General features: G+C 42.7%; 1 protein-coding gene across 4 annotated transcripts in view; it reads right to left on the bottom strand.

Moving 5' to 3' along the window:
- RAD50 (RAD50 double strand break repair protein) overlaps window positions 1–20136 on the bottom strand; it is an 88537-nt gene that overhangs the window by 4656 nt on the left and 63745 nt on the right. For all 4 annotated transcript variants that reach the window (XM_053297307.1, XM_053297306.1, XM_053297305.1 and 1 more), the window contains 3 exons: window positions 7436–7660; window positions 2394–2479; window positions 1388–1530 (listed from right to left, as the gene is read on the bottom strand). In XM_053297307.1, the coding sequence (XP_053153282.1) occupies window positions 1388–1530; window positions 2394–2479; window positions 7436–7660 (454 nt within the window). The remainder of the gene's footprint in view (window positions 1–1387; window positions 1531–2393; window positions 2480–7435; window positions 7661–20136) is intronic.

The following is a 20136-nucleotide window of genomic DNA, read 5'->3' as shown; positions in this document are numbered from 1 at the left end:
GCATAAGTGTCAAAAGGTGTAGATGTTATCTCAACATCTTACAAAGACTATGCCATCTCTAAAACTGCTGGTCTTATGAGCAACTGCTGGGCAACTTTACAGGTGGGATCCACCCAAACCCTATTCTGTGGACAATAACTGCTTCAAAAGATATGTGGATCAAACAAGCAGTGGCTGACATCTGGAGCAATGAAGTGAGGATGTAGCTAGCACATCCTCGACAATAGCAAATTTGGGTTCAGGGGCGAGGGAGCAACTTTTGCTTTCTTTTCCCTGACTCAAGAAGTGCTCAATGCCTTCCGAATCATATTTGTGGGAGGCACAGACCACTTCTGGAAGCAGGGAAGCTCAGAGACAATTGCTCCCCACTCCCTACACCCCTGCCCTGGGAAGTCTCCAGTTGCATGAGAACAGCCTTTGGCTGTGAAGACACAGCTCTTGCTGCATCCTCACTTCGTTAGTCAGGATGCTAGCCAGTAAGAAAGTAAAACTTTATTTCAGTTGTAGATCAGCAATACAACAATATTAAAATAATAATAATAATAATGATGATGATGATGATGATGATGATGATGTAATATAAAATCAGACTACATTTATATGCATTTGGCATATTATATAACAATATTTGGCCACGATATGAATAACATCCGAATTAGGATTAGTGAGCAAATAGTTTAAATAAAAATCCTCTCCACGACCCAGAAAATTAATCAAATTTCACTGCTCTTCCTTGCTTCTCCAAGGTTGCAGGCAGGAATGTCTCTCAGCCCTATCTTGGAGAAGCCAGGGAAGGAACTTGGAACCTAGATGTTCTTCCCAGAGCGGCTCCATCCGCTGAGGGGAATATCTTGCAGTGTTCACACTTCTAGTCTCCCAGTCATATGCAACCAGGGGGGACCCTGCTTAGCGAAGTCATGCTTGCTACCACAAGACCAGCTCTCCTCTCTTTAAGGTCCTCTTATCTGACCTCTTATTGCTGCTAGAATTGTAGAAATGCAATAGAAATTGCCACTAATGACGATGATGACCGCAGGACCAGTTGGTTCGTGCAACTGCTGTCCTTCACAAGTGAACATTCAGGCTCAAAATAGGGGTTGCCAAAGTTTGTTTTCAATATCCAAATGAGAATGGCTCCCCTGTGGATTTGTGCCATGAGCTAGCTATCCACAACTCTCTGACACAGTAGAACATAAATGTGAATTGACCGTCAGTTCCATTCCGTTCCAAAGAAGTGTGAAGTACTTACTCATTAAGAGAGTACTTCACTTACCTGATTTCTATTTTATAGCTAGCAATGCAGAATATACTTTAGCTGCCCATCTGCCCAAAAGAAAACCCCACCATATCCCATGAACTGGCACTAAAACCAAATGCTGTCACATACCTTTTGGCCAGCACTGCATCTGCCCCTCATATCGAGAGCAGTGTCTCCTTTTATCATTACTACTCTATAATTGTAACTCCTCCTCTTGTCGGAAGCAGACACATTCTCATCTGCATCAGATCGAATTTCTATGTATTCAATATCTACAGGTAGGAAAAATACAGTTAGTGGCCAAAGCAGTAAACTTGCTGGCTGCCCAATATTCCACCGAAGGCTATCCATATTCTAGTCTTCTCCAGTGTGATGTGCCATACCCAAACTTGAAGTGATTAGACCATAATACATCTATGTTGCCTATGATGTTTCAGCTAATCTTATACAAGGTTATGTATATCCTTGGCGGTGGGGTGGAATCAGTGCCAAAAAAAGTTACGTGAGTTTGCACTTTACATAATTAATTTGCTTCTGTCAATGAAGGGGAGGGGAAAGAGCTATGTGAGGCTCAGAAGCTCAGCCCCTGAACTGATGTCCCACTTAGTCTGCCTACTCTAAGATTCCACAAAGCACTGTCCACACATTTACAGCTGTAAGTGTGCAACATCCTCCTTTAAAAAAAAAATAATAATACTAAAGGGTGGAGAGATTCTTAGACTGCTGAATTCTGTGCCTAATACGAAACTGAACACTTGGACAATCTACACAGTATGACAGACAGAGATCGGGAATGATCAAGATGCATCCTGGCAGAGGTGATGGTATAAGGAATACACTGAGCAGGACAAGCCAAGATGACCAGCCAAGCTACTGCCGCCATAATGCTGATCACAGGAAGAAAACCTTGCTCTCCTGCCAAGCCCCTACCTGAAAAGCCATTTTTCTTTGTTTTTCCTCCTAACTCCGCCCATCAGGAAACTTAACGACATTAGCAGTTATAAAGTTGCATTAGTGATACATATATTTTGTTTTCTACCTTTGTGTGTGGTTTTTAAAAAATATACATATATACCTACACATCCAGAATCTTAAGACAAGGCAAGGTATAAAGAAAAAATGGTATTTTCTGTACCTTGTCCTCTGTATGTGCTTTGCCAAAGGTCACGAATTATTTTGTTGATTTCTTCCATTTTCATGCTATGAAATTTCATTATTGCTCTAAGAGGAGGGAGGGAAAAGCAACAGGGATTACGGTTGGATTTAGCTCATTAAGCTCCTTGTACTCCAAGGATACAAGTTTCTGGTAGAATACTTAAGAAGTTCAAAAGTGTGATGCAGAGAAGTGTAGAATTCAGAGGTTCTCTTACAAGCACCACTTTTAAACCAAGTCAACATAACTTATGCTTCTATTCTTGTAGAAAGCCTTTTTTGCTCCTATGATTTTGTATTTCTTATTGTGTAAACCAGGGATTCTCAACGTTGGGTCCCCAACTGTTATTGGACTTCCAACTCCCATAATCCCCAGCCCCAGTGGCCTTTGGTTGGGGATTATGGGAGTTGAAGTCCAATAACATCTGGCGACCTGACGCTGAGAATCCCTGGTATAAACCACCTTAAGACAAAATGGATAAGAGACATGACACAGCTAAAACCATATAATAAATCCAACAAGTCCTTTGCCAACAGTTGACGCCACAATCCAACACAGTTCAGTGCACCTAGGTCTACTGAAACCAACGCCTTCCAGGGTATCTAACTCTGTGCTGGACTGGGGCCTATGTGGAATGAACAGTTTAGTATGGACCAAAGGTAAGGGCACACCAGAAGAAACAAATCTGAAGTCCTGTGCAGTTTAACAATTTTTAAGACTTACTTTGTATTCTGAGGGCACTGGCTTACATTCTGTGCAGCACCCCCCCCCCCCCGCAAATAGAAGAGTAGGGCATGAATGCCAATGGAGGACAATGACAACAAATATTTATATACCACTTTTAAACAAGAATTCCCAAAGCAGATTAATGGGGCATATGCTATTCCAAAGCCTGTCTATGCTGCTAGTGAGTGCAGAGAGGCTTGGGCCTACTAAGAATTGTGTCCTCACTGTAGCAACACTTCTCCCATTGGTAATGGTGAGAAAAAACATTGCTACAGCAACAACCCAATTCTTGATAGCCACAGTCTCTCTCTGTGGTTGGTAACAGCGTGGACAGATTTGGCTTAGCACGCAACCAGTGCATGCACCTCACTCTTTGAATAATGGGGCGCTGTGCAAAATATAAGGTGCTGAGCTTCAGACTTCAACCCTTCTTATTCTTACAAAACATTATGCTTGTGCAGCCATGAGGTCAAACGCATGGCATACATATAAATCTTCATATTATTCCTTTACAGTATTTATGTTTAAAAAGTTGATTGCTGTGAGGGTCTGGTTGACAAATGTTTGGCTACAGGAACAATTTCTAACTGAAAGTTGTATCCAACACACTTGGAATATTATCCTAAATGAGGAAAACAACAACTTATAAGCAACTTATGCAAGAAAAGACTCATATGGTAATACATTTCAACAAAAATTGGACTTTTATGTTATTCGAACCAATTTATGTCTGAGAATATATTCTATAAAGGATTATGCTGTTTCCTGATAATTGATTCCAAGTGAAACACCTCTGCAAATATTTCTCTCTCTTTTTACTGCCTATTTTGTTTGTTTTTGCTTCTTTTTTCTGTACTTACTATGGATTTCATATTTATAAAGCTAGTTTCTTATTTCAAGCTCATTATCAATTTTTTCATTGATACAAATCTAATGTACATATTCAATGAGTAATTCATATCTAAACCTACCATTTAAAAAGTTGGTAACATTCACTCCATGAGTAACAGGATGTTGGGGGTGAAAAAATCTCTGCATTTACTTCCATATCCAATTAGGCTAACACAATCCCAACCACTAATACTGTAGATTCACTCACTGGCAAAGTACTAGACACTAAATCACAGCTTCATGTGTGCACACAGGCACACAATGCCTTTGTGAAAGGCCTTCCTGTTGATTTCAACTGGTGGGAGTGGGGGAGAAGACCTGCAAACACACACATTTACATTGTGCATACAGAGCTACTGCACAAACTAATGTCAACAAGGGAGGTATTTGTGCTTTAACACACCTCTAGCAGGCTGAGCAAAAATGTAATTTTGTCCTTTAAACACTTCAGAAAGTGTCAGGCCAGAAAAGTCATTTGTATGATACATCTTTGCAACTATAATATTAGAGCTAAGATGGAAAACGATAACTTGGCATGGAACATCTTCAGTCTCCACTATACCAAGAAATATTACTTTCAGTATTCTTATTTAGTCACAGCTTCCGTTATAGTAAAGCTTCTCATAAGAGCTCTCCATTCGATAACATCATGTTTAATGTTGAGTCATGGTTATTTTAGCTGAGCAGAGTTGCATATTTTGGTCATATCAGATAAGCAAGCAGAAAAAAGCAGCAAAGTGCTACTTCCTATCACTGTAGGAAGAAGACTGAAAAGCAATGCCAATAAAGCAATCTATATCAACTGTATTGTAAGTCACTTTAAAAGCCTGGTAATTAATATAAATAATAATATAGTATTTGTAAAATAACATGGTAATAAAAGATGCTATGTTTAAAGGAATAAAAGGTATTAAAGTCTATAATATAGATACCTATCTCTATCTAGCTGTGTGAAACTATAATCATTACTAAGCCTTAAGAATATAGTTTTTAGGGTTGGTTTGCATATTACAACCGCCAGATAGAATTCTTTAAATTGTTTTCAGTTACAGTTTATGGTGTCACAAGTATTTTCCAGCCCGTTAATTTAATGGGCGCTAGTCTCCACCCTCAACCGCCACCTCCTCCCGCCCGGGCCCACCGCCTGCTTCGGCCGCGGCCGGCGCCATCCAGGGCCGCCGCCGGCCTCCCCGCCCGGGCCAGGCCCCCCGCCACCTCAGGCCTCCCACCTCAGGCCCCCCGCCAACTCAGGCCTCCCTTACCCTCCCCGCAGCCGTTCTGGTTCCGCGGCCGCCGCCTCCGGCCTTCCCGTGGTGGCCACAGCCGCCAGAGGGCCCAGTCTTCCTGCCGCAGCCGCTCGGGCGTAGCGTGTTTACTGGCCGAGGCGGCGGCTCTGCCGCCGCCTCGGCTGGCTTCCCCCGCTGTCTCCTCCCCCCCGCCTGTCTTCGGCGACAGCTGGGCTGGCCCCGCCGCTGCCGCATCTGCCCTTCCTGGTCCCCGCTTCTCCTGCTCCCGGTCCAGGAGCCAACATGGCCGCCCGTGTTCCTGCGGCCGTATCTTTCTCAGGCGTTCTGGGCATGCGCTCTGTGCATGCCCAGAATGGCCGAGAAAGACACGGGCAGGGACACGGGCAGACACTTTAGCTCTTTATTATAGAGGATAGAGCAGGCTGACTTCACACACCCATTTTTAAGACAAGAGTCAGGGCAAATTTACCCATCTGCAACAGCTTTGCATGGATCAATTTAAAGCAGCCTCCACATGGAGGCCATAACAACAATAAACTAAAAAGGCCTGGGATACCTCCACAAAGCTCTATGCTTTAGAGATGTCTGATGTTGAATCTCTTTTCCACAGCAAACTACTACAGGATAGTTCTTACTAGGAAGCAGTTATAACAAGTTAGGGTATAGGAATGTATATGGTGAAAGGAGGTCAAGTAGCTTTCATCCCTATGTGTCACTTCATAAAGACCTGTGACTTTTTGCCTCAGGCCACATCCACAACAAAGGTTCCAATACCGAAAGGTCTGAGAAGTACTTTTGCATGATACTTTGTCAACTCCCCTGCTAAATGGGCAAAGAGGCACCTTTTACCGTGGTGATTCTCCTTATTTAGCAGGGGGAGAGTAACTGACCCTATTCACCCCCAGCACAGTACTTCCAGTGACTGTTGCTGGTGTGTGTCTTAAGTTTCTTTTTAGAATGTGAGCCCTTTGGGGACAGGGAGCCATCTTATTTATTTATTATTTCTCTGTGTAAACCACCCTGAGCCATTTTTGGAAGGGCGGTATAGAAATCAAATTCTCTCTCTCTCTCTCTCTCTTCCTCCATATACCTTATTACAAATATAAGCAGCCTGCTGATCCCAGGATTCTAAGCAAAAATAACAGGAAATGTAGGCAAGATGAATTAGAGCAGGAATGTTCTGGTACCCTAACTCTTTGTAGAACATCTGTGAAGTCAAATACTAAACCTATTCAGAGGTAAACATGTTTACATCTCTCTTTCTCTCTCTTCTAGCAGAGCATCACTGACTTCATGAAGATTTTTAAAACTATGGCTTGAGACTAATGCTAATCTTTATTTTTTTAAAAGAGAGAGACTTCTATATTGCAAACATTAGTAGTAAGGATGTGCAGTTCGGCAGCGGCGGGGGAATGGTGGTATTACCTTTAAGGATCAGGAGAGGTGCTCTTACAGCCCCCCATGCTTAAAATGGTTTTATGTGGGGCAGCAGCGTACCTCCTTGTCGCCCTGGTGAATATTCTAGGAACAGAACGCCGAACTGGTTCATGCACATCCCTAACTAGGAGCCTACTGCCATCATAGAGCCTCCCCCCAAATGCTGCAGGCCAGTAGAAACCGATTAAACATAAAATACTGCATTAAAATGCAGCTACAACAGTTAAAAATAAAGTGCTCAAGTCATCCAACATTTGCCCTTCAAGAATTGGGGGATTATAATTTCAGCCAGCAAGGCATGAGATTCTCATATCCCCAAGTACATGCTCTGATGAGAGAGAAAATGGACAGATAGTGATTCAGGCTGACAGGACATGATGACTGAGTTTCCAGTACTGTAATGTCAGCAGTACAGACACCCAGCTGGTCCCTATCTCATGCTGAACATGAGTGCCTCATGGATTCATTCACTCAGTGATTATGTTGATTATCCAGGAATTATGCAAACATGGAACAGGAGAAGAGCCCAAGGTTTAGAAAGCTACAGTTCTAAATAGATGATTTGTGCTACCTTGATTATCCTTGTGAAATTAAAAACTGTTTATTTTGTATTTCTCAGTCGTACTTATAAAAATGTCTTTTGAGAAGTACATTATTGACTTAGGAACATTAGTCAAACATTACTTAGGTATTACAGGACAGCTACTATATAACATTACTCACTTATCCAGCGCTTTGTAGTAGATGTCAAGGTCCTTGTTTGCCAGCTCTGTTGTCCTCATAACAATCATCATTTCTCTGTATTTTTCCTCAGCATCTTTAAACTGTGCATCTCGGAGCTCTTTCTTAAACCTAAGGATCTCTTCCTCAAATCCATGCTGTCGGCCAAGTGCCAAGCTATGGTTTCTTTTCAAATCCTCTATTTTCCCCTCTAAATGCTGTTGGTCCCTGTCAAGTAAGAGTTAATACACAATTTTATTGTGTTTTATGTGGTTCAATATATATTAAAAATTGCATCCTGATGTCAACAGGAGACCCCAAACCAGCTCACAACATAATAAGATGCAATAATTAAAACCAATATTACTTAAAACAAAAGAAAACCATTCCAGTAGGATTGGGCATCTGATGATGTCTTCACCTGCTTCCCTGTTTCTCCAGTTTAGATGGTTTTGTGGTGGTGGAGGAGGGCAGAGGACCTGGATCAGGCACATCCCATGCTCTCTTCATCTGCCTTCCTCAAATAATGAAACATTAAAAAATACTGCTGAAATAAATATGTTATGACAGACCATAATGTCATTATTCATATAACAAATGGACATTTAGGATTAGAGAAGCTGGAAGGCATATCCTCGGCACTGAAAAGGAAAAAGTAGGAGTAGGAGTTTCCACAGGGTGGGGATTTTTAAAGGGAATTTAAAGGGGAAAAAAGAAATTTTTGACAGTCTTGTGTAATGCCTAATAAAAATGCAGAAGACAACAAAATGATTGTTTACCAAACCACAATTCAGCGACTGACTGTACCCAGCAGGCTCTTCCACACTGGGTCCTTTTGATGGTCTAACACAACCAGCGTTTGCTGTGACATCTAATTTGGACAACACTGTAAACTATGGTCTTCTCAAATGATGGGTGGGGCAAGCGGGCGGGGGGGGGCGGGGACATGAACCTGTAGGACTCTCCCAGTCAGCAAACCATGGTTTGGCCACTGGCACTATCATGTCTGAATGAACGCTGGAGAATAAAGCTGCCTGAGAAGATGCACTCTATCAGTCACATTATCACCATTTAAGGGGTTTTGTTTTTTTAAATGAATTGCGGGGGGGGGGGAGAAGATAAAACTTCCTTCCTCATATAAGGAAGAGCTTAAGATAGAAATGCCAGGGAGACAGAGAGTGTTCAAAACTTGCAACAACTGCCTTCTTCTAAAAGATTGTGAGTTTAGGATTCAGTCCATCTAGCTGCAAGCAAGATATGATGGCAGCCACCAACTTTAAAAAGAGGATTATTCACACTCCAAATAGTGCCCAATCAACATTTTACAAGGAGGTGATAGATATAACTGAAGAAATGGCTATAAGGCATATAGAGCCAGCATGGTGTAGTGGCTCGCTAGAGTGCTGGACTAGGACCAGGGAGACCGGAGTTCAAATCCCCATTCAGCCATGATACTTGCTGGGTGACTCTGGGCCAGTCACTTCTCTCTCTGCCTAACCTACTTCACAGGGTTGTTGTGAGGAGAAACCTAAGTATGTAGTACACTGCTCTGGGCTCCTTGGAGGAAGAGCGGGATATAAAATGTAAAATAAATAAATAAATAAATAAAGTAAGTAAGTCATTCTTGGAGCAGACTTCAATGGTATACAAGGTAAGGATCTAGATAGGTCAAACGAAAATGCTACAACTGGAATTCTCCCTAAGACATATTTTAAAGGGATGGGGAAAAATAATTTAGTAGATGTTTAGAGGTACTTTCATAGTAACGAAAGGGATTATACATTCTACTCCAACCCACACGGATCTTATTCTCAAATTGATTCTTTCCTAGTAACACCAGGTAAATTAAAGAATATAGAAGCTGTGAGCACTTTGCAATGGAAATTATATAATGAAGAGATTATATAATGAAAAGGCAAGATGGCAGTGGAGATTAAATACTCATCTATTACAAGATCAGGAAACTGTGGAAAAAATCAAGATGCTAATAGCAGAATTCTTTAGGCTCAACTGCCAAAGTGGAGTAAAGGCTGGAAATATATGGGATGCTTTTAAAGCTTACATAAGGAGAATTTTTATTGGAAAAATAAAAGGTTTAGATAGAAAGAGATCAAAGGAAGAAAAATTTTGATTGAACAAATAAACAAATGGGAAATGGAACATTTAAAAAGGCAAAGATCAGAGGATTGGTTAAACAAAGTGCATTAAGGGATCATCTAACTAAGGCTTCAGCTAAATCCTTTATTGAGAAATTAGGGATATTCAAGATCTCACAGGAGGAAGTGAATAAAATAGAAAGCCCCATTTTAAAAAACCAACAACCAGGTTACTTACCTGTAACTGATGATCTGGTAGTGATCCATTGTCATTCATAAGGATTGGAGTTCTGCGCCTGTGCAGGGACCTCACAAATTAGCTAGCTCCTTGTGGTGCCCATGCCCTGCATGCGTTCCAGGCTTTCATTGATATCAGCAATTGGGTGCACCATTTCCTCAGTTCTTTGAACTGAGTGACCATATTTCCATATTCACCTTTGTGGCAAGTTCATCTTTCTTTTTTTAATACAGGATAAACTTGTTACTCACAGGTTTCCATTCACTGCCTACTACCACAAGTAATGAGGCATTAGGGCTATGGGGAAAGGGGGGGTTAGTTTCCAGGGTGGAGGAAAAAATTGGGAAAAGCCCCAAATGGCCACAAAACTGCCCCAAACATACTGTAGTGTGCTCCGCAGGTCCCCCATCTACCCAGGCATGCCCCCAAAGCTGTGAAAACCCACAGAAAAAAGTTCTCCCCCCCCCCCAGGATATGAGCCACAAATGGCTTCTCCCCAAGACAAAATGGTGGAAACAGATGTCAATTAGACACCCACGAACAGTGGTTCTGCGAATAACGAGATTCTTCTATATTACTGCCACGGGGAGGTTCTGGAGGGTCTTATGAAGGACAACAGATCACTACCAGATCATCAGTTACAGGTAAGCAACCTATTTATCTGGATCACGATCCATCGGCATCCATAAGGATTGGGTGATTAGCCAGCTTCCGAAGAGGTGGTGGGCACAGTAGACCCGGAATACATTATTGTAACACCCTTTTAAACACACTCCTCCCAAAACCCGCCTACTCAGCAGTACGAAGATTAATGGCATAATGCCTAGTAAATGGCAGCTGAGAGGACCATGTAGCTGCTGTGCAAATGTCCTGTATTTTTATGCCAGACAGGTGTGCTGCTGAAAAAGCATAAGCTCATGCTGAATGAGCTCTTATGGTGCGTGGTGGTTCTACACCCGGCAATCTGTACATGAGCATAATTAATTCCACCAACCAGTGTGAAAACCTCTGGTGTGATATGGCTTTCCCCCTTGCCTTTCCCTTATAGGTGGTTAGTCTTTCTAATATTTCTGGTTTCTTTCAAGTAATACAGGCAACATCTCCAAACATGCAATGAATGAAGAGACCTCTCTAATTGTGTACCTGGATTTTTAAAAAAGGTCAGCAGCATAATCGTCTGATTTAAATGGAATTCCGTCACAATTTTTGGATGGAATTCAGGGTCCAATTTCATCACCACTTTATGTGGATAAAATTGTGTTTAAGGTACATCATTCCTTAAGACTGTAAGCTCACACCCATCTTGCAGTAGTGACTGTTATCAGGAATGTTGTTTTTGGACGAATCATTTTCAAAGTAGCTTCTCCTAGGGGCTCAAAGGGACCTTCTGTTAGAGCAGACAGAACCAGCGATAGACTCCATTGCTCAATAGGTTTACATATGGGCGTATACAGGTTGTTCAGACCTTTTAGAAACTTTTTGCAATCTGGATAAAAGAAAACTGTAGTCCCATACTATCCCTTGTGCTTTGAAAAAACAACCGCTGGGCGAACTTTTGGTAACACATTAACCAAGCCCGCAATCTTTAAAGTGTAATCTACGGTAACACTTGATGCAAGGATGCTCTGTGGAGCTTAAAGCCCTGACCAACGGCACATGCAGTAAAACACTTCAACTTACAACCATAGTTCTTTCTAGTAAAAGGTTTCCTATTCTTCAACAAGATTTTCCTTAGAAGTCTACTTTCCACACTCTCAGTTTTAGCATCTTCACATCTGGGTGCAGTATTGGTCCTTTTGTCTCTTGTCAGGAGATCTGGATGCAACCGGAATTTAATAAGTCACCTTGGAAAATCTGAGTAGCTACGCAAACCATGGCGTCATTAGAATACATCTTGTACTGGCCCGTATCAGCTATGCTAGTACATGATTAACGGCTGAGGAGGAAACATGTACAGGAGATCTCTCTTCCAATGATGCTGGAATGCATTCCTCAAAGATCTTCGTCCTACACCCGCTCATGAACAGTAACGAGGGCAGTTCCTGTTGCTTGCAATGACAAACATGTCCACACTCTGAACTCCCCACAATCTGAATACCTGCCGCAAATAAATGTGGTTGAGTTCCCACTCATGGTGGTGGTATTGCTGTACAGTGTGGCTGAGATAGTCCGCCAGCACATTGTCCACTCCCTTGATATGCATGTGTGAGTAATTGGTGCACAGTGCACGAATTACAAATCTGAATGCTCAAGGCACAGAGAGCATGAGACACCATTCCCTCCTGAATGAAGAGATATGCTATCGCCATGGCGTTGTCGAGTTGAAACTGCATTACTTTGCCCTCCAATATAGGTTTGAATGATTTTTGAGCCAAGAATACTGCTAGCAGTGCTAAAAAACCAGTGTGCAGGCGATGCTGATGTTGAATCCATATGCCCAGTACAATGTGGTCCCCGTTCCTGCAAGGGATGCATCTGTAATCACCCACTGAATGGAAGTTGGTGGCTGAAACGGCATTCCTCCCAGAAGTTTGTTTTCTGATGTCCACCAGTGAATGGAAGACAGCAGGTGGTATTTGTCAGAAGCTTATACCGACTGTCCACATTGGGGAAGAAGTTCCTAAGGTACCATACTTGTAGAGTTTGCATTTGCAGCCAATTACAATGAGCCGTGGCATTGCAAGAAGTCAATTTCTGAATTCAGTCTGCTTTTTGCATTGGTTTGGCATAAAATAGATTGATCAACTCCATGATCTGTTGATAACATTCCCTTGGCAAGAATGCTCTTTTTGCTTTTGCATCCAGCACCACACCTATGTAACCTATCCTTTTCCTTGGATCCAGGTTTGACTTCTTCCAGTTGACTTGTATGCCTAGGTCATGCAGCAAAGTCAACACATAGTGGAAATCTGCAAAAGTAACTTTTCTCTGTCCTGGCTCATGAGAAGCCAGTCATTCATGTACGGAAATACTACTATCCCCTTTGTTCACAGGGGAGCAACAATGACTGCCATACACTTTGTGAATACCCATGGAGCAGCTGAAAATCCGAAAGGAAGGACAGTATATTGGAACACTACATGTCCCACTGCAGAGCTTAGATATTTGCCACAGTTTCTCTGAATCCCTATATGGAAATATACATCCTTTAAATCAAATGTTGCAAGCCACTTCTTCCTGCAAAGGAAGGGTAGTATACCCTGAAATGTCATCATTCTGAATTTGCACGCATAAATATAACAGTTGAGTCCTCTGAGATCCATTATTGCAAGGATTCCACCAACCCACTTCAGAATCAGGAAATAGCTGAATATCATGCCATCCTTTCCATCCACCACACAGGGACGATCACTACCTTTTCCAATAGAACCTGCACTTCCTCTAGCAATACAGGAGTTACCAGAGTGAACTTCATGCCTGAGAACAGAGGCAAGGTTTTGAACTCTAAAGCATAACCAGTTGTGATAATTCTGAGAAGCCACTGGTCTGATGTTATGTGTTGCCTTGTAGGGTCATGGCTTGCTAGTTTAATGGTCATTGGCAGCTACAAAGCAGGTGGTGTGAGCTTTGGCAGGTGGTTGCTGTGAATGCGGTGAACCAGATCAAAGAGACTGCTTGGTCGGATCCTTAGAAGGACTGTTGGCTTGATCCTTTGACTTCTGTCCGAATCCCTTATTTTTTTGGTAAGGTTTGTATTGGTGTCTATCATCTCGCCTATCTTGCTGTTTGTAAGTAGGGCACATAGGGTCAACAATGCGACATAGAGGAAGTAGTGGCAGCCATTATAAACATCTTAGCCATGTATTTAGATTTTTTTCCAACAACTCCATAGTGGTGTCTGTACTTTCACTGAACAGGCCCTTGCCATCCAATGCAAGACTCTCAACATGCCCTTTCATATCTTGCTGAAGATTGGTGGACCTCAGCCAGGCATGACGTCTAATAGAAACAGCAGTCACCATTGAATGTGACTCTGTTTCAGCCAAATGTTTAAACGTACTCAGCTGCTGTCTGGTGATGGCCGTGGATTTTGTGTAGACATCATATCTGTCTTCAAATTCCTCAGGTGTCATGGATGTTAAGTCCTGCGGCAGAGCATTCCACAGATGATGGTTATACCTGGCCATGCAGGCTGCAGAGTTTGCAATTCTTATAGCCAAACTGGCAGTGGAATATATCTTCCTGCCCATCATGTCCATCTTTCTCCCTTCCTTATCTGAAGGTGTAGTGTGTCTCTGCCCTGATTTCGATGATTTGGAGAGCACATCTGGTGGCAGATCAGAGGGGTGCTCCTTACTATCTGAATCTGTGTCAGTAGAATCCAAGGAATCATCATCACCCCCTGAAGGTGGTGCAACAGGAGTCTCCTTTTTCTTTAGCTTCAGTTTTGGAGCTGGAGGTTAAAATGGTAATGCCACTGGTGTTGGTGGTCATACTGGCTATGCCATTGGGTACTACAGGAGAAACAGAATGTCCTGCTGCCACATCAGCTGTATGATGGTGCATGGCTACTGCTCCAGACTGTGTTGTGGGGGCAGCAGATACTGCTGCAGTGTTGGCTCTACTGTAGCAGGAGAAGGTGTAATGAGAGACTGGACTTGGGATAAACCACTCTGTGCCATGCTATTGGACTGAGGTTGTGTGGTTGGTTGCTGCATCACCCTTTGCACCTTCCAAATTTGATAGTCCGCATAATCATCTGGTAGCGTACTAGCAGCTGAGTGCCTGAAGCCACAAGTGTGGATGATCTCCTTCTGGTTCATTAAGCCTTCTGTGCTTACATACTTAATTGGTGATTTCCATGTTAATGGAGCAAAAGATGTAGATGGGACTGACGCTGCAGGTTGTGCTGAAGTCTGAACTGATTTTGAAACTGTAGAGTGTTCTGTAGTAAAGCATACAGATGACATTGATGGTGTCTTTGGTATGGACACAGGGACTTCCTCAATGTCAGGGTTGATGTTGAGGCCACTACTGAGGAAACCATGGAACGTCGAGCCAGATGGGGTGCTGGTCATTGAATCCAACATGTAGCACGTTGGCAGCATTCAGATCCAGAGCTGCCTCCTCTCCCAGTAGTTGCTCATCCATTTCAAAATCCACAATTTCAATGGGAGTTGGTTGTTGTTGTCAATGAGGTGTCCTGACCCCTTGGTGTTGAGGGAAATAGTACCAGCATCTGTGCCAGAGAAAGCTGAAGGACTCAATGCGGTAGGCCTGCAGTCAATGGAAACCGAGGCTCTTTTGTCAATGTTAATTTTTATGTTGGCATAGTACAGACAAGTGTGTTCAGCAGCAATGCCCTGGGCTCTACAACATCGCTTGATGTTGCAGCCTTTGAGGATGAGTCATATATCACCCTGTAAGCACCCTGTAAGCCCGTAAGAGAAGGGGTGCCATCTTCCATCTTTGATTTGCTCTTGTGTTCCTTTGGGGGGGGGATCACGCTCTTCGTCCAAAGAGTGCTTCCTCTTCTTCTCCTTATGTTGATGTGTCTCCTTGGGAAACTCCTTCAGATGCGTAAATACTGCCTCAGTCGGCGCAGTTGAGGTTTTAGACTGCGCATGTGCAGGTCTTGACTGTTCCTCCAATGCTAAGGCTGACATCGTATTTGACATGGTGCTTGATGTTGAGAGATAAGTTCGTCTGGGCATTGGTGGACGGAGCACCTCATTATAGAGTGAAGTGTGCAGTTAAAGTGCCCGATTCTTAAGAGTCTGCATTGAAAAAGAGCAGCAGATCTTGCACGCTGCTGGATTATCTGCTCTCTCAGACACATTAAGCAAGAATCATGGTAATCGGTAGCGGGCAGTTTAGCTTTGCACTCCACATAATGCTTTAAAGTCTTTAAGCATTAAGACTCGCGTATCCTCAATTATGAGGATACGCGAACGCGGAGCCCTAGGGCTTTTGCGAAATCGTTCAAAGGAAAACAAAGCCAGATTTTACCAATTCCAAGTCCATCAAGCTAAAGAATGGTTAAAAGCAATCCAAGTTTAGTAAGGAGATAAAAACAAACAATCTTATCTCTCTTCTTTCTTTAGAACCAGTCTGATACCAAGGTTCCAGCAACGAGGTGTAGATGCTTTGGCAGTCAAAAAGGAACTGAGGAAATGGTGAGCCCAATTGCAGATATAAATGGAAGCACGGAGCATGTGCAGGGCAGAGTGGGCGCTGCGAGGAGCTAGCTAATTCATCCGTGAGGTCCCTGCGCAGGCGCAGAACCCCAATCCTTATGAATGCCAACGGATCACAATTCAGATGGCCTATCAGGAGATTTTTTTAATAAAATATTTGATATTAGCACAACTATACTGGCAAAGAGTCAAGGATAGTTGGAGATAGTTGGATAGTTGGAGGAGAGTTGGTCTTGTGGTAGCAAGCATGACTTGTCCCCATAGCTAAGCAGGGTCTGCCCTGGTTGCATCTGAATGGGAGACTTGATGTGTGAGCACTGCAAGATATTCCCCTCAGGGGATGAAGCCGCTCTGGGAAGAGCAGAAGGTTTCAAGTTCTCTCCTTGGCTTCTTCAAGATAGGGCTGAGAGAGATTCCTGCCTGCAACCTTGGAGAAGCCTCTGTCAGTCTGTGAAGACAATACTGAGCTAGATAGACCAATGGTCTGACTCAGTATATGGCAGTTTCCTATGTGTTCCTATAGTTGTTACCAAACCAGGAAAAGACCCTAAATTGCCCAAGTCATATAGACCTATTACATTTTAAAATCAAGATCATAATTTTTGTACAGCAATATTAGCAACCAGACTAGGCACAATACTAGTAAAGTATACAGATAATAATCAAACAGGGTTTTTGCCAAAGAGAAAAATGTCATTTACTATCAAAAGAATTATGAATATAATAGACAAAATGCAACAGAAGAAGAAAGAGGGAGCAGAGATTAGCTACGGGTATGCCTTAGAGATATGCGCCTCTACTCAACTTCTTATTAATGGAATCGTCTCAGATCAGATTATTTTGTAGAGAGGCACAAGACAAGGATGCCCATTATCACCTCTCCTTTTTGCATTGGCAGTGGAACCACTGGCCAGTTTAGTTAGAAAAGAAAAACTAATTCAAGGAGTTCTGATGGGAAAAGATTTTAAGATTGCCCTTTATGCAGATGATATTATGTTAACCCTTTTAGATCTAAAACACTTCACTCCAGCTGTGTTTGAAATCTTAGAAAAAGTCTGGGTATCTTTTGGGAAATCTCTGGGTATGAGGTAAAGCGGGAGAAGTCAGAGTAGTTAAGTATAAACTTAACCCCCAAAACAAAAAAGGATACCGTTGACAATTATGGAATAAAGAGAAACCTGACTCCCATAAGACACTGAGGTATGTGGGTGCAAAAGAACTTGAGTTAAATAAGTGAATATAACCATAGACAATTATGGCTGGAGTTAAAGAAGGATTTGAAACATTGGCAGACTCTTCATATTTCCATGATGGGTAGGATAGCAGTTATAAAAATGAACATCCTTCCCAGGATATTTTTTTTGTTTGCAAATACCCCCTGAAATGTCAACAGTTTCCTCAGAAATTGGCAAAAAATGATAATGGACCATGTCTGGATGAATAAATCACCTGGAGTCGGTAAAACAATATTATACAAACAAGCTATCAAAGAAAGAGCAGGTTTATCGAATAAAGGAATATACTATAATGCAGCCCAGTTAGCTACTTTAGCAGACTGGTATGGAAAAAAGAGGAGAAATTAATTAAAGTGGAGCAGGAAGATAAGATCAGTTTTTTAAAAATGCTTTAGAAAAAATCAGGAGTGTCCCCAATAATTACAACAAAGTGTGTATTGGAAATTTGGTACTCAGTAAGAAATAAAGTAAGCCCAGGATTGTTTCCTCTAGCTTCTGTCTTTTATAATCCAGAAGCCCCAGATTTGGAAATGTTAGGGGATATCTAAACTTGGGAGAATTTAGATTTGGTTGAAATAAAATATTGGTTGGAGACCAGAACTCCAAATTCAGATGAACAAATTAGGGAGAAAATGGCAGGAACTACCTTGTAGGCTTCAATTTCTTCAGCTGATTCATAACAAAACTGATTCAGCCCTTTGGCCTTTAAGAGATCTTACACTGGCAGAACGTATAACAAAATTCCGCTTGCTAAAAGGTCAAATGGTATAGGTTATTACAAGAGTTTATTTATGTATTTATTTAAAATATTTCTATACCGCTTAAAACATGTGTCTTTGGGTGGTTTACAATTAAAACCATTTAAAACATTAAAATCATTTAAAACCAACATTAAAAATTAAAACCATCAATCTAATTAAAAGCCCGGGTTAATAAATGTGCCTTCAGTGCGCCTTTTTAGAAGTTGCCAGAGATGGAGGAACAGGCCTGTCCATTATGCTTAAAAAAAAAAAAAGGAACTTAGCACTTGAGTTGGCCAAGAGCAATGACAATAGCTTTGGGAAAATAACAGGTTGATATGTATATCATTTAGGGAGAGAGCTACTTAAAGGTTCAATTCCGTTGGTATTTGATTCAAATTATAAATACGTTTTAGCCTAACTGGAGTCAAAGTCAATGCTGGAAGTGCAAGTTAGAAGGAGCAGATATATACCATATGATGTGTAAATGCCCATTAATAAAAGGTTTTTGGAGTGAAGTCCAACATAAAAATAGCAGAAATAAAAACAGGTTGCTTACCTGTAACTGATGATCTGGTAGAGATCCGTCGATATCCATAAGAATGGGTTCTGCGCCTGCGCAGGAGTCACGCGGTAGCTATGCCTGAGCTTGTCGAAGCGCCGAAGCCACGCCCCCACGCTGAGCGTTCTATATAAGGCGTGTCTTTGGCGCGAAGTCCCTCAGTTCTTGGACGACCGCCGTGGAGGACGACCATCCAGAAGACGAAGGTGAGTTCATCCAAGGTAAGTGCTCAATAAAGGACGTTGCAAAGGGCTGCACACTGCAATGCACATAAAGGTAGTCCTACTGCAGAGGGGAGGTCGGGAGGGTCAAATCAGCCCTAAGAGGCGTTGGATGGCAAGGGCTGGTTGGGTAGGTTGATGCTGGAAGAGATGGATCAGGTCTCCAATACAGTTGAACCTGTCCTCTGGTAAGAATGCTCTCTGCACTCTGGTGTCCAAAACTGCTCCTATGTAGGGGATAACTGGAACCGGTTGTAGATGTGACTTTTTCCAATTGATTTGAACACCTAGGTCGTGGAGAAGATCTATCACATAACGGATATGCGAAAGTAACTCTTCTTTGGTCTTCGCTGCCAGAAGCCAGTCGTCTAGGTATGGATAGATAGCAATCCCTCTGGTATGCAGGTGTGCAATCACCACAGCCATGCATTTTGTAAAAACCCTCGGTGCGGTAGACAGTCTGAAGGGCAATACATTGTATTGGTACACTTCCCGTCCGATGGTGAAACGTAAATACTTTCGGTGGCAAGGTCGAATACTTATATGAAAATAGGCGTCCTTGAGGTCCAGCGTTGCAAGCCACTCTTCTCCTTGAAGGAGAGGTAGGATGTGCTGCAACGCCATCATGCGGAATTTTCGGACGCGAATGAATTTGTTCAGGCAACGGAGATCCATAATGGGTCGTATACCCCCATCCCGTTTGGGAATTTGGAAGTAACGGGAGTAGAACCCGTCTAGCCTGTCTGCCCATGACACCGGGGATATTACCCCTTTGCGAAGGAGATCCTTCACCTCTTCCTTCAGGAGATCCGATGCAGGAGTGAGCTTCATCCCCATAAACCGAGGAACGGTCTTGAATTCGAGTGCATAGCCTGAGCTCACAATTTTCAGGACCCATTTGTCTGATGTTATATGGTGCCATGCGGGGACATGGCTGGCCAGCCTGATGGTTGGCTGGGACGGAATAGTCGGTGGTGAGGACGGTACCCCCGCTGGCTGGGAAGGGGAGAGAGGAGGAGGTGTCAATGGGCAATTGCAATTTTCAAAGATGCTTTTGGTTGTCCTGCGTCTTGGAACGTTGGGGTTGAGAAGCTTTATGCCTCTGCTGGTAGGCACGCTTTTGATATGGGGTATATGGCTTTCTGAAATCCCGGCGATCTTGGGTTCGATAGTTAGGCCGGTATTTTCCATAATTGGGTCGGTATCTTGATGACTGCCCGGAGGATGATGGGGCAGCGGTGAAGGTCTTTGCCGTGAACTTGGATTTTTTTAACTGTTCCATTGTGGCGTCTGTGGTTGTGCTGAAAAGACCCGAGCCATCGAAAGGGAGGCCTTCGATCTTTTCTTTCATGTCCATCTGGAGATTAGTGGACCGCAACCAGGCATGCCTGCGTAGAGTGCTAGCCGCTGTCATGGCCCTGGATTCACTCTCCGCTAGGTGTTTAGAAATGCTTAGCTGGCGACGAGTTAAATCC

Source organism: Hemicordylus capensis, chromosome 2 (assembly GCF_027244095.1).
Source record: "Hemicordylus capensis ecotype Gifberg chromosome 2, rHemCap1.1.pri, whole genome shotgun sequence".
Lineage (NCBI taxonomy): Eukaryota > Metazoa > Chordata > Lepidosauria > Squamata > Cordylidae > Hemicordylus > Hemicordylus capensis.
The sequence above is the reverse complement of the archived record's forward strand: the minus strand, read 5'-3'. Positions and strand labels throughout refer to the sequence as shown.